The following is a 14212-nucleotide window of genomic DNA, read 5'->3' on the forward strand; positions in this document are numbered from 1 at the left end:
AGCATGGCCTATAGAAATACACAAAAGAAACAAAAACAATACAAAGAAGAGAAGAAAATATACTATTATAAGAGATTTTTTTTTTTTTTTTGAAGAATGTCTATGCGAGATTATAGAGATTCCTCTTCATATGCATAGGATGAAGTGAACCCATGTTAAATTAGTCCTGCTCTTAGGCTCACATGGTGCTCCATAAGAGCCATTAAAATATACATAGTTCCTTTCATATTGACTTATTTGAAATAAAGTGGATCTTTAAAATCAATCTCCATCTAAATCTTTAATATAAACCAAGTCTGATTTTTTTTTTCAAACATGTTTCCAATTATTTATATCTATACATTTCGCTTTCATTCTCTATACGCACTTAGTTTAGAATATGGACTAGAGTGTGTCAAATGTCAACTCTAATTCGACTAATAACTCGTCCTAATGTATATAATTGTTTCAACATTGAGTATATAAATAAATCGTACATTGGCTGTAATGTCTTAATTGTATCATTCACATGTGCTCCATCTTCACCTTATAAGGCAACTACTATATATTTCATGACATCAAAGTATACAATTTATTTAGAACATATGAACCACATTAAGTATAATAATATAATACTATGTATAGTTGCAACGAGATTAATCGCTATTAGTAACATAAATTATATGATCTCTCAATATTGACACGAACTCTAGTATTGTTGTTAACAATAGTAATATACCTTTGTAATAATCGACATATATACTATCATGCACGTTGATAATGTTTGAGCCAATCAAGAAACTAAACATATGTTATTCAGTTTGAAAATATATTTAGGTATGAGTGAGTTTGAATGAGAAGTTATCTATTTTATAAAACAAGTTTTTTTTATCAACTATTTAATTTGAATATAAATCTAAATTATAAAATAATCATTTTGAATTAAAATTTAATTAAACGTATATTCATAAATTTATTATTATTTTCTCATATTAGATTGTACTCCAATTAAAAAAAAATCCAAATAGACCATGACTTATCGATCATTTGTAAGATGAAATATTAAAAAAAATGCTAATAATAGTCTTATCATTTTGATCTTATCACAATTTTAGACTTCTTTTCAGATATTGGATATCTGTCAATGACATTTAAAAAATAACTTTTATATCCATAATGAATAAAATGCATTTATTAAGATAACTTAAGAAAAACATAAAACAACTTTTTTTTTCTAAGAAAACATAAAATATCTCATAATGTCAATGAAATATATCATATTTAAAAAGCATAATAACTTACCCAAATGAAAATGAAATATATCTCATAATTTTATTTTAATAAACTTTGAATTTATCCAAATAAATCCAATCCAAACAAGCATTTTCTATAAGAGATTTTCTAAATAGTTTTTCTGCAATTATAACATAATAATTAATTATTTATAGTTTTTTGTTTTGTGTTCAAAAATAGACATTTTTAGTAATACCATAAAATAAAATAATAAGAATAATAAAAAAATGATAAATAATTTTGCTTAAAAACAATATATGAAAGAATGAGAAAAGGGAGTAGGATTGTAGACCTTTTGAGTTTAGTTTGCCGCGAATGGTGGAGGAGAATGCGGCATACCACTTTCTCTCACACACACACATTTCTTTCTAAAAAAAAAAAAAAAAGATAAATGCTAGACTATTATTTGGAGATATAATTCAAATTTAATATATCTTTTTTTAATTAAAGGTCAAAATTTCAGTCTGTCTCTATCTATCTATAATTAATATTTAATAAATATATAATAATCACTTTCAACTATAAGCTAGCCTCAACCTAATTTGTCCCTCTTAATAAATATATAAAAATTCAGCCTTCTAACTCATGGCAATTATTGATCATAGTTCGTTAAATAACAAATTTTACGCCTGATTAAATGATTAGATGTGTTTACATGTCATATGTTTAACCTGCAAAAAATTAATCACACTAAAGAAGAAACGAAACTCAATGTATAATAAAAATGAATTAGTTTGCCCATGTTAGCTAGATGAGTAGTTATCTGCTAAGATTTTTTTACCTAAATTATAAGAACTAATGATAAAAATAACAAATTTGTTGGATTTTATAGTATTGTGTTTTATAAGAATTTTATTAGTGGACTTTAAATTTTAATGGGTTTAATGGAAGAGCAGGACCAAAGGTGAGCTAATGGGCTATAATGGACCACTTCTAGCAGCCTTATGGCCTAAAATTAATTCACTATTTTTCTTAACTTAATTATGTGGTCAATGAAATAAAAACAAATACTTAGAGAAGAAATGGGGTGGAGAAAGAATGAAGAAAATAATATAATACTTTTATATGTATTCTTTAATATTCGACCACTACATGAGCTCATTTATATTAGGGTTAAAGTCCAACAAAAAAAAAAAGAAAAAAATTAATATATAAATGTTACATGACTCAAGAAAATTAATAAACAAGAAAAAATTTCAAGTAGGTGTTCAAGGGAGACAAATATACTATTCCTAAATTTATGTTCCATTTTTTACTACCTTCACAAAATAGGTGGATTTTTCTTTCTTTTTGACTTATTCTATCAAATAATTTAATTTTTGCGAAAGTAGTACATAATTAAACATAACATTTGGAACAACAAATTTGAACCGATAAATTTGACCAATTTAATGTCTAAACATGTTTATTCAAGGCTTATTATGATCAGCATATAGTAAAATATATATAAATGGATCAATAAGGTTTCTCTCCAATATAATTTCCAGGCGGGTCATAATTACAAGTCATGAAAACACCTTTCCCTCCATTACAAACCACCCGTGCACAACCCACCTGTTTCGTGTTCCGCCACACAATCTGTGTATAATGCCCGCATTCCTGCCCTTGCTCGCATGAATTCGAGAAGTAATTATAGTACTGTTTCTCCGACAGCCACAACTCGACTGCCTGAGCCGGGCTCCAGTCAGTACCACTCCCCCAGAAGATATTTTCTCCGTAAGTATTTTCGGGGGAATGGATCAAGGCGCAGTCGCCTTTTCTCCGGTTAGCGTACGCTTCGGCGTACTGCTGTAGTTTATTGCTCCACGTCAGTGGCGGCAATCTCAACGCCGCCCTGGCCACATTTTGGGGTCCCAAGAATTGGGCGGCAGTTGGAGTACTTCCACCGTTGTCTGCTCCGGCACCGGTGATGAATAGGAGGAGGAGGAAGGTGGCGATCATTCTAATTTGTTGGCAAAGTGTGAGTGGTGTGTGTGGGAACAATGGGATTTATGAGTGGATATATAGTTGTGAAAGTTGAAGTTGAAAGGGTTAAGATATGAAATGGTTGGAGATTAACTAAATATGTATAAAATATTGGTAAAGTAAAAAAGTTGGATCAAAAGTATGCAGTAGATTCATGAAATATCAAAGATTTTGCTTTGATTGATCAAATACTAGTTTTAGGATCTAGGTATTTTAATCATAGTTCTAAAGCAAACAAATAGTTTATAAAAGATGTTTAAAAATAAAACATAAGCAATTCAACATCCTGTATTGGGCTTGTTTTTATTTTGAAGATGCTTGCCGAAGTAGTTCACCGGATTATCCATACAAATAAGTGTTTTTTGAGTTATTTAATGTTAATAAGTTTATAAAATATAACTTGCTATATTTAAAGATTCCTAAATCACCTCCTTTATTAAAGATCTTGAACTTTTAAAAGTTGAGAAAGAACAAATATTTTAAAGATTTTTTACAAAATTATGGGCATAATGTTGAAGATTATATATATATTTCAAAGGCAGAAAAACTATAGACTGGATCAAAATGGTAAGATAAACAATTGTTAGGCATAGGTTCAATTTCATTATGCTTCCACTTTTTAATTTAAAATTTATAAAATATTTTACAAAATTAATAAAATTAAAAAAAGTTCCAATCATTTTATTTAAGGTAAATTACTTCTCCAATTATTTCGATCCTCACTTTTAACCCTCAAATTAATTTTTAAAACAAATTGCTCTTTCAAGTTAATAAAAATATTTATTATAATACTAGTTGTTCAATAAATTTATATATTTATCTGTTTTAAATTTATTGTGTAATATCTTATACAAAAATTCAATCTCATAATTCACTTTTAAAACTTTAATTATCTCAAAATCTTGATAATTATTTCTTATTATCTTAGTTAGACAATTAACATTTCTACCATAGGATTTGCTTATTTTTCCATTTTTACAATTTTTTTTAGAGATTTGAATTATTTTATGAAAAATATTATTAATTAAGAACATTAATCCCATTTGTTAAAATAATTTATTTATTTATTTATTTTCAAATTTACTTATTTAAGTTCTCTTAAGAAAAAGTATCATTACAATTAATTATTAAAATAATTGACTTTCCTATAATTTAAAATTTATTTATTAATTTGAATTATTTTAAAATATAGCATTAATTGAGATTATTACTACCACTGTTAAGATTGATCAAATAAAATATTAAGATTTGGGGTATTGAAATATTTTCTTATACGTAATCTTATTTTAAATTGCTTCTTTTGGTTTTTTTCCAATTTATTCTTGTATATTTATTTTTGTTTGAATTTATACCTTATATATCTAAAGTCATTTAAAATATTAAAAAATTTGATTTATGTTGAAAATATGCACAAATTCCTTTTATACATGATATATTCATTTTATATGTTTATAAACCTATTGTGGGAAAGCTTTTCCCTTTGTCTTGAGATGATTTTTTCAACTCTATTCTCAAATGACGACGCATTTGGTTTGTTCCATTTTTAGATAACAATGTTGCATATTAAAGTTATGATGAAGTTGTTACTCATTCGTCTTTTCCATATTTAGATATTGTGTGTTTGTGTTGTATTTCCAAAATTATTTTTAAACAATAAAAAAGTATTAATGTTGAAGAAAATATTTTTTTTAATAGTCATATAGTTAAAATGTAAATAATATCATAGAGATTATAAAATATAAAATATGATATCGTCACTGGTCGGCATAATTTCATCATTAGCGATATCATCACTATCATTACATCTCTGCTATGATTAGGATGCCCTGCATGTGTAGGAACTTGGTTTAACTCAATAGAATCGTCGCTATGATCTTCTCAGTTGTTTCTATTTTATCAATATCTGTTATGTTCTGGGTTTCGATAAATACAACATCTCGATTTCTGATAAGCTTTCTTCGAATTGGATAATAGAATATGTAACAAAACTCATCCAACCTATAACCGGTGAATACACACTATCTCTTCTTAACATCAATCTTAGATTGTTCATCTTTCGGAATATGAACAAAAGCATTGCACCCAAGGACGCCTAGATGATCATAAGAAAGTTCATTTCCCAACCATATCTTGTTTGGAACCTCAAAATCCAAAGTAACGCACGGCATGAGATTCAAAACATGTATTACTACCACTGTATTCAAAGCCTCAACCTAAAAGGATTTTAGAAGATGTGATTGCGAAAGCAAACATCCAACCCTTTCAACTAGTGATCGGTTCATCCTATAGTTAAACCATTTAATTGAGGTGTCTTCGGAGGGTTTTTTTATGTCGAACTCCTTGCATCCTATAATATTCATCAAAATGACCACAATACTCACCAACATTATCCGTCTGAACACACTTAAGGTTTGTGCCAAATCTGCCTAACCACAAGAGCATGAAACTGTTTGAAAACATCTAACACTTGATCTTTAGACTTTAAAGTATACAATAAATTCTTCCTTGAATTATCATCAATAAAAGTCACGAAATATAATGCACCACCAAGTGTCCTTGTTTTCAAAGGACCACTCACATCAAAATATACTAAATATAAGTATACATAGTTTCGCGAGTGAGGAACATTCTTGAAGGCAACTCTAGTCTGCTTCCCCTCTAAACAATGAGTACACTTCTTCAAAGAACCATTATTCACTCCAGAAAGAAGATTTTTCTTAGCCAATATTATCAAACCTTTTTCGTTCACATGACTATGTCTGTTGTGTCAAAGTTTAGCGTTTTATTAATCATCAATTGCATTGATTAAAGAATCTGCAATAGTTGTCTGCATCATATACTTTTCTTCATTTGTCATTATCAACGAGTCTTTAGTAAACTTCCATTTATCGTCTCGAAAATTATTACAAAAACCTTCATCATCGAGCTTTACAGTGGATATCAAATTCATACAGATGTCGGGGATGTGCTTCACATTCTTTATAACCAATGTGTTGTCATTTTCAAACTTTAGGCACACGTTTCCAAAACTAATAAATTTGGAAATTCCATCGTTACCCATACTAACACTTCCACAATAATTTGAAGTGTATGATGTGAAGAAATACCTCTTGCGATGTGGCATGTAATGAAGCGCCACTATCAATCACCCAACTAGTCTCTTGGAAAGCGAGATTAACACCATCGTCATACAAACTAAAGAAATTATTGATGGCCACATTAAATTTCTCATGTTTGTCACTGTCATCGATTTTTTTCTTTATCATTTGTATTTTTGTTCTCTCTTAAGAAAGTTTGGCAAAATTTCTTGATATGCCCCTTTTCCCACAATGATAACACTTAGTATTAACATTGTTACCAAATTTTCTTTTGTTTATACTTTTCTCATGTTCTACTCTTAGTCCTCCATATTCTTTCAGAAAGCAGGACATGAGAATTCAAAGAAGAACCTTGCGATTTTCTTCTCATCTTTTCATTGAGGGCTCTACTCTTTACCACCTCCATAGTACAAATACCATTTGCGGCTGTCTAACGAAGAACCTTGCGATTTTCTTCTCATCTTTTCATTGAGGGCTCTACTCTTTACCACCTCCATAGTACAAATACCATTTGCGGCTGAGTTAGACAGTGACGTTTTGAACGTCTCCCATAAGTCTAATAGTCTACTAAGAATCCATAACCCTTGCACTTCATCATCGAACTTGATACCCATTCTCAGCTGATTAATAATCCTCTAAAATATATTCAAGTGATCGAACATGGTGTTTCCAACTTGGTACTTTAAGTCCAATATCACTTTTAATCTGAAATAATTTATTGTTACTATACTTTCGAGCATACAACCTTTCAAGTTTTCTCCATAGACCCTTCGTGTGTATCTCTTCAGTAACATGGTTAAGAACATTATTATCCACCCATTGTCTAATGTAGCCACATACCTGACGAGAATCAAGGTCCATTGCTCATCAGTTTTATCTTTTGCTTTTTCATCAACAAATACATGTAAATAATAATCTTTGATATAAAGAAAATCTTCCATCTTCCTTTTCCACACATGATAGTTAGAGCCATTAAAACTAATCATTCTACTCGTTGCTCTCTATTATTATAAACAACTTAAGGACTCCATCCTTCTTTGATACCACTTGTTGATAAAAAACCTAATACGAAAAATATTCCTTTTTATTTTAGTGCTCTATTCATAACCTATCAATCTTCATTCAACTAAGCAAACAACAAAAAGAAAGAGGCGCGAGTTTTATCGTGAAAATTTTTCAACAAGTGTAAAAAATCACGGAACTCTTAAGCTATTTAAGATTTACAATCTGAAAGATTATCTAAACCTTTAAAAACTATCTAGAAAGAGAAAATAAAGTAGTTCAAGAAAAAAAATTTCTTCCTGATGCATGTCTTCGTCTTGCATTCTGTCTTGTTTCCCTCAAACTTGTATTTTTTGTCTGGAAACTCTTACTGTCTATTATATAATATAGAATACTATAAAATAATATAGAATATAAAAAAATACTCTATAATGATATATAATATATATTATAAGTTCAATGGCCGGACACAGTTAACTAATTTATCTTTACAATCAATTAGAAGAAAATTAACTTTTTAATTTTCTGTTGGTAAAAAATGGACTTTGTGATAACATAATATATTCATTTTAGCCTATGAGTTGTAGAGAATATTATCAGCCAGTTAAACACTTACACATACACCAGGAATGACATGATAAACTAGAATCCTAGAGGAAATGACATGGTCATTAAAGAAAGTCATAAGATTCATAAAGGAGGCATATTGGATAATGAAATTCAGCATAAACAATGAAAGAGATGTATTATTCTAGCATGATCCATGACTAAAAAATAATCCCTTAATTCTTAGAGAAGAATCCAAACAAGCACAGTTAGAGGGAACAATCTTTTATCCTCGATCAGATACATAAAAGATAGAAGATGCAACTCAATCCCGAGGAGCATACCAGAAGGAAGAAGAATATTAAGCTTGATTAGCAGCATGCAGTTTGTAGAGGGAAAAACTTGGGAAATTCTTAGAACAAAGGAAGAGGTAATCGATTGACATAAAATCGTCTGATCTACAAAGATTATCCCTCGATATCAATTCATCATTTGGCTGGCATACATGAAAAGATTGACGACAAGAGACAAAATAAAGAAATACATGAGTATTTCAGACGTTAATTGTCTAATATGTACAGTGTATGAGGAAACCATTAATCACTTGTTTGGGGAGTGCTCATTTATATCTCAGCTTTGGTGCAAATTTGCAAAGAATATAAATATATATTTCAAACTTCCAAGGAAATGGAATGAAATCAGAGAGCTGGTAATGAGAAAGGCTAAGGGCGACATCTTCTACGCAAATGTGTTCAAATGCTTCTTTGGAGCCCAGTCTACAATATATAGAGGGAGCGAAATATAATAATTCATAGTACAAATCAAAGATCAGAGGAAAAGATCTGGGAAGACATAGTCACAGATGAAGACAATCTGAAGCTAAGTCAAAGATGAAATATCCCTTTCAAAATTGTTACAAGGAAAAGCAAATTCAAAATTCAGTAAAATTTGTTTGTTTGTGTTTATTGTTTTGTTTGTTTTTGTAATTCAGCCAGGTTGCTTCAGGTTGCTTGAAACTCATTTGTTGTTTTCAACAAAACTAGGACTTGTCTAGTTTTGTTTTTTTAAATTCATTCTCTACTTTAAGTTTTTTAATGAAATAGCACTAAGACGTTTCCCCTCCCAAAAAAGAAAAAAAATCTAAAATTAGTAATGAGGATTAATTATTTTAAGAGAATATTGAAAGAAAAAGAAAATAATGAAATCCATGAACATGCATGGCGTCTCCGAGAGATATGCATAAAACTCTTTCATCAATATTGTTTACTCGTTTTGTTATGATTTGCTATTGTATTGAAGTTTTCCTTCTAAATTAGAAGGAGAAGGAGAAGGAGAAGGAGAAGGAGAAGGAGAAGGAGAAGGAGAAGGAGAAGGAGAAGGAGAAGGAGAAGGAGAAGGAGAAGGAGAAGGAGAAGGAGAAGGAGAAGGAGAAGGAGAAGGAGAAGGAGAAGGAGAAGGAGAAGGAGAAGGAGAAGGAGAAGGAGAAGGAGAAGGAGAAGGAGAAGGACGAATAAAAACTGTAACTACTTCTCCATTTTCTCCATTTTAAAGTCTGTATTGGTTTATCTGACGTCTTTTTCTCAAATTCCATATATATATATATATATATATATATATATATATATATATATATATATATATATATATATATATATATATATATATATATATATATTTGAGAAACCGACCCCATTTGCAATCTAACATATTATTATAAAATTTGTATTTTTCAAAACAAAAATATAATTATTACATTAGAAAATAATTATAATGATATAATAAATTAAAAACAACAAAGATATTACAAAAATATTTCATTTTAGACTACTAATAAAAAATTAATATTCAATTTGGATTTGTAAACCTAATAGTGTCGTTTAATGATCAATAATAGAACTTCATAGTTAACACTTAACACTATTAATTTTTCACATTTCTCAGTCAAGTTTTAATTTGGTGATTATCATATTCTTCCTTCATTTTGTTAGGTTAATGGGTCATTTTAGTTCTTTCTTGTTGAGTAGGTAGTTCATCGTATATACTTTCACATAGGGTTCATGTTAACCGGCCTTCTCGTAGATTTTTTTCTAGCGATGCCTTAATCATTAAAGTTCATATTCTATTAAATGCATGAAGGAGCTTGGTGACAAATAAAGAAAGATATTGATTGATAAAACACTAATCATATTTACACACAAACCATTTTTTTAAAGATTAAAAAGACCCTCTCTTATTAAAACGAACAAAAACTGATCATTTTATAGGAAAACTTAACAAAAATACCATGCAAACAAAAACAAACATGTCAGAAACTATAAGTTGGTTCCCAATGACCATCATCAATTTAATCAATTTCTTGTAAATGGAATGAATATTTAAGGTAAAAAACTCTAGAGACAGTTATGAGATTTAGAAGTTGTCCTCCTCCCTATAAAATCTTTCAAAATCACTACATTTCCTCTTGAGTAACTCTTCCTAAAGGCATTCTAGTGTTTTTTAAATGGAGATTGAAAATGTTCATTTCCTTCATGAGGACTTTGTTCATGTCGTATCGTCATCCAGATCACTTTGTTCGACATGCCAGTCACCCTAATCATGCCAATCACCCTAATCATGTCGGTCAACAAAACCTATGTAACTTTATTCTAAACCTGAATTAGTACGATCTTATAGAGGTATTCCTCATAATATTCTTTTCCATCATGACCATACTCGTTTAGGTGGTTCACAAAAGACACCAACCATAACCTTTTCTTTGTGACACGAAGTTATTGAAAGAATTGTGTCCTTTAATTTAACGTGCAATAACTAAACTTGGATATGACAAATCAACAGATATAATTTAATCCGATTATTTTAGGAGTCGTAGTGCTTTGCTAAAAGTCAACTACGATTAATGGGGTTAAACCTATAACTATTATAATCGGGTCCTATGAGGTCACACACTTAGAGTTGACAGACTAATAAACGAGAAAGATGGTTAATTATTAATACATATTAGATATTATTAATAATAATAAATATTATTTATTTGTGAAATAAAATAATATATAATTAATTATTAATTATGGAGCTAAGACTAATTAATAAGAGAATACAAAAGGTAATAAGGACATACGTTTTTGTTTTTTGTTGCCTTTTGATTTGCTCTCCTTAATTAGGTAATGAATTTTATTTAAGAGATAAAGATTCACTGGTTTTGCAAGAGACATGACATACGTGATAATAGAGAGAATTGTTCCTCTTTCAAAAAATGGCTTTTGCCATATTACGGTGGTAACTTGTAAGAAGAAAAGAAAGAAATCATCTTTTAAATCTAGCAATTGGATTGCTTTCCCTTTGTCTTTTTCGTCCTAGCAGTCGAAAGTAAAGAGATCTAGTCGGGCTCGTGTGGACCAAGTAGAGGAGCAACACGTGGGGCTCTTGATTATTCATTACTACTAGATCTGATCCGGTTCACGCATCAAAGGTACATTACTATAATCTATATATCATGATTCTATCAATTATGCATGGATCATATGATTAGATGTTTAGATTAGATCTATAAATTATTCCGCTGCGCACATCTAATTAACAACAGTGGTATCAGAGCGCCAGGTTGAATATATTGATAGGATCAATAAATTAACTGTTAATTTTGATGCGGATCTATATTGGTGATATAATTTTACATAGATTAAGATGTAAATCTATCTTAAAACTTAAGTCCCTAAAGAAAATTGGGGCAATACCTTTCCGTGTCATGACCCATGAAGTTTATGGTTTTGGTTGGATAGGTTTCGCAAAAGCGAGGGTGTCTTTCCTCAACCTTAGGCTCCTAAGGATGAATCTATACGGGGATTCATAAACCTTGATACGGTTGTACCCAACAAGAGACCAAAAGGCAAAGTTTTGGATCTTGAGGCAAGGGGATGAATCCTACATTGGATGTGGATCATCAACCAAGAATTATAAGAAGTTATAATTAGTAATTGTTACTTACCTTGAACACACAAGACCTAAGGCAGTGTAAAAGTACGTTGGGGATTGTCTGTAATGGGATCTTGGAATCATTTTATTCATTAGGGACTATAAAAACTTGAATAAAATGTGCATTCACTTATTTTAAATTGTTTAATTATAAGTATTTTGCAATTTTCAAACATAAACTGATTTGTATGTCATTTATATTTTGAAGAATATGTCGAAAGATAATTTGAAATTCTCTCTGCGCTCAATTGTTGAGAAAAATAAGCTAAATGAAACGAACTTCCTTGATTGGGAAAGGAATCTGAGAATTATTCTCAGGTCTGAGGGACGTGAGGACGTCCTAACTACCCCTATCCCTACTGTGACCGAAACCTCATCAAATGAGGAGAAGGCAACATCAAGTTGGGTGAAAACTGAAGCATTACCTGTTACTTGCCTCATGGTAGCTGCAATGGAGCCTAAATTGCAAAAGAGGTTTTTGCATTCTGATGCTTATACTATCATAATTGAACTGAAAACGCTGTTTCAGGATCGGGCAAGGATAGAGCGATATGAGACTCACAAGGCTATACTTGATAGCAAGCTTGTGAAGGGAAAACCAGTGAGTCCTCATGTGATTAGCCTGACTGGGCTTTTCAAGAGGATGGAAAATCTGGGGACCCCATATGACCAAGAGTTGGCCACTGATATTGTTCTTAAATCCTTACATGATGGTTTTGCACCATTTAGAATGCAATACCATATGAATGGTCTAAAACATGATCTGAATGAGCTCCATAACATGCTTAAAAATGCTGAACGCAATATTATTGATGACAAGAAGAAGGAAGTTCTAAATGTCAACAATGGGAAGGGGTTTAAGAAAGTGGCTAAGAAAAAGAACAATAACCAAGGGAAAGGCAAGCAAGTTTCCAAACCCAAGGGTGGTGAGAAGCCAAAGGTGGTTGCTGATCATGATTGTTTTTACTGCAAGGTCAAGGGACACTGGAAAAGAAATTGTCCCAAGTACCTAGAAGACAAGAAGAACGGGACTGTGAGTTCCACTTCAAGGACTTAGAAATAAAAGACAAGTGAAGAAAGGGGAGATAGACCTGCGCGTTGGAAATGGAGCAAGTGTTGCTGCACTTACCGTAGGAGATTTAAGTCTATCTTTACCTTCTGGTTTAGTATTAGAACTGAATAATTGTTATTATGTTCCTTGCATTACTAAGAACCTTGTTTCGGTTGTTGTATTACATTCTGAAGGTTTTGAATTTAACATTAAAAATGGAAGTATTTCTGTTTTTAAGAATGATATTTTCTATGCGACTGCTCCAATGAGTAATGGACTCTTTGTATTGGATCTAAAATCAGAATTGTAAAACATAAATAACAAAAGACAAAAATTAAATAGTTTGAGTGAGGCCTACCTATGGCATTGTCGATTGGGTCACATTAGTGCGAATCGCATGAAGAAGATCCACAAAGATGGGCTTCTAAAAGACATGGATTTTGAATCCATTGATACATGTGAATCATGTCTAAAGGGCAAGATGACAAGGTCACCTTTCAGAGGAACGTTTGAAAGGGCTACTGAACTACTGGGCGTAATACATACTGATGTATGTGGTCCAATGAGCACTGAAGCTAGAGGTGGCTATAGATACTTCATCACATTTACTAATGACATGAGTAGATATGGGTATATTTACCTTATGTCACATAAATCAGAGTCCTTTGAAAAGTTCAAGAAATTTCAAAACGAAGTAGAGACTCAAAGTGGCAAGAAAATAAAAGCACTTCGATCTGATCGTGGTGGTGAGTACTTGAGCCACGAATTTGATCATCATTTGAAAAACTGTGGGATAGTAACACGGTTGTCTACCCCAGGAACACCTCAGCTAAATGGTGTGTCTGAAAGGAGAAACAAGACTTTGTTAGAAATGGTCCGATCAATGATGAGTTTTGTTAATCTTCCGGTATCTTTCTGGAGATATGCCCTCAATACCACTGTACTTACACTAAATAGCACTCCGTCAAGAACTGTAGACAAAACTCCATATGAGATATGGACTGGAAAGGTTCCAAAGTTGTCTTTTCTGAAAATATGGGGATGTGAAGCTTATGTAAAGCGTTTACAAACATAGAAGCTTGCCCCAAAATCAGATAAATTCTTTTTTATAGGGTATCCAAAAGGAAGTTTTGGATATTATTTCTACAATCCAACTCAGCAAAAGGTGTTTGTTGCAAGGGATAATGTCTTTTTGGAAAGAGAGTTCCTTTCCAACAAGTCAAGTGGGAGAAATATTCATCTTGAAACAGTTCAAGATGATGAAGAGCAACAAACTCAAAAACAAAATGACATGGATGATGTTAAT

At 31.0% G+C, this 14212-nt stretch overlaps 1 protein-coding gene across 1 annotated transcript; it reads right to left on the bottom strand.

Moving 5' to 3' along the window:
- Positions 1 to 2702: 2702 nt before the first annotated feature.
- LOC124924401 (pathogenesis-related protein PR-1-like) lies at positions 2703 to 3213 on the bottom strand. The gene has a single exon (XM_047464443.1). The coding sequence runs from the start codon at positions 3211 to 3213 to the stop codon at positions 2728 to 2730; it is 486 nt and encodes a 161-aa protein (XP_047320399.1). The 3' UTR covers positions 2703 to 2727.
- Between the last annotated feature and the right edge of the window lie 10999 nt (positions 3214 to 14212).

Source organism: Impatiens glandulifera, chromosome 2 (genome assembly GCF_907164915.1).
Source record: "Impatiens glandulifera chromosome 2, dImpGla2.1, whole genome shotgun sequence".
In the NCBI taxonomy this organism is placed as follows: Eukaryota; Viridiplantae; Streptophyta; class Magnoliopsida; order Ericales; family Balsaminaceae; genus Impatiens; species Impatiens glandulifera.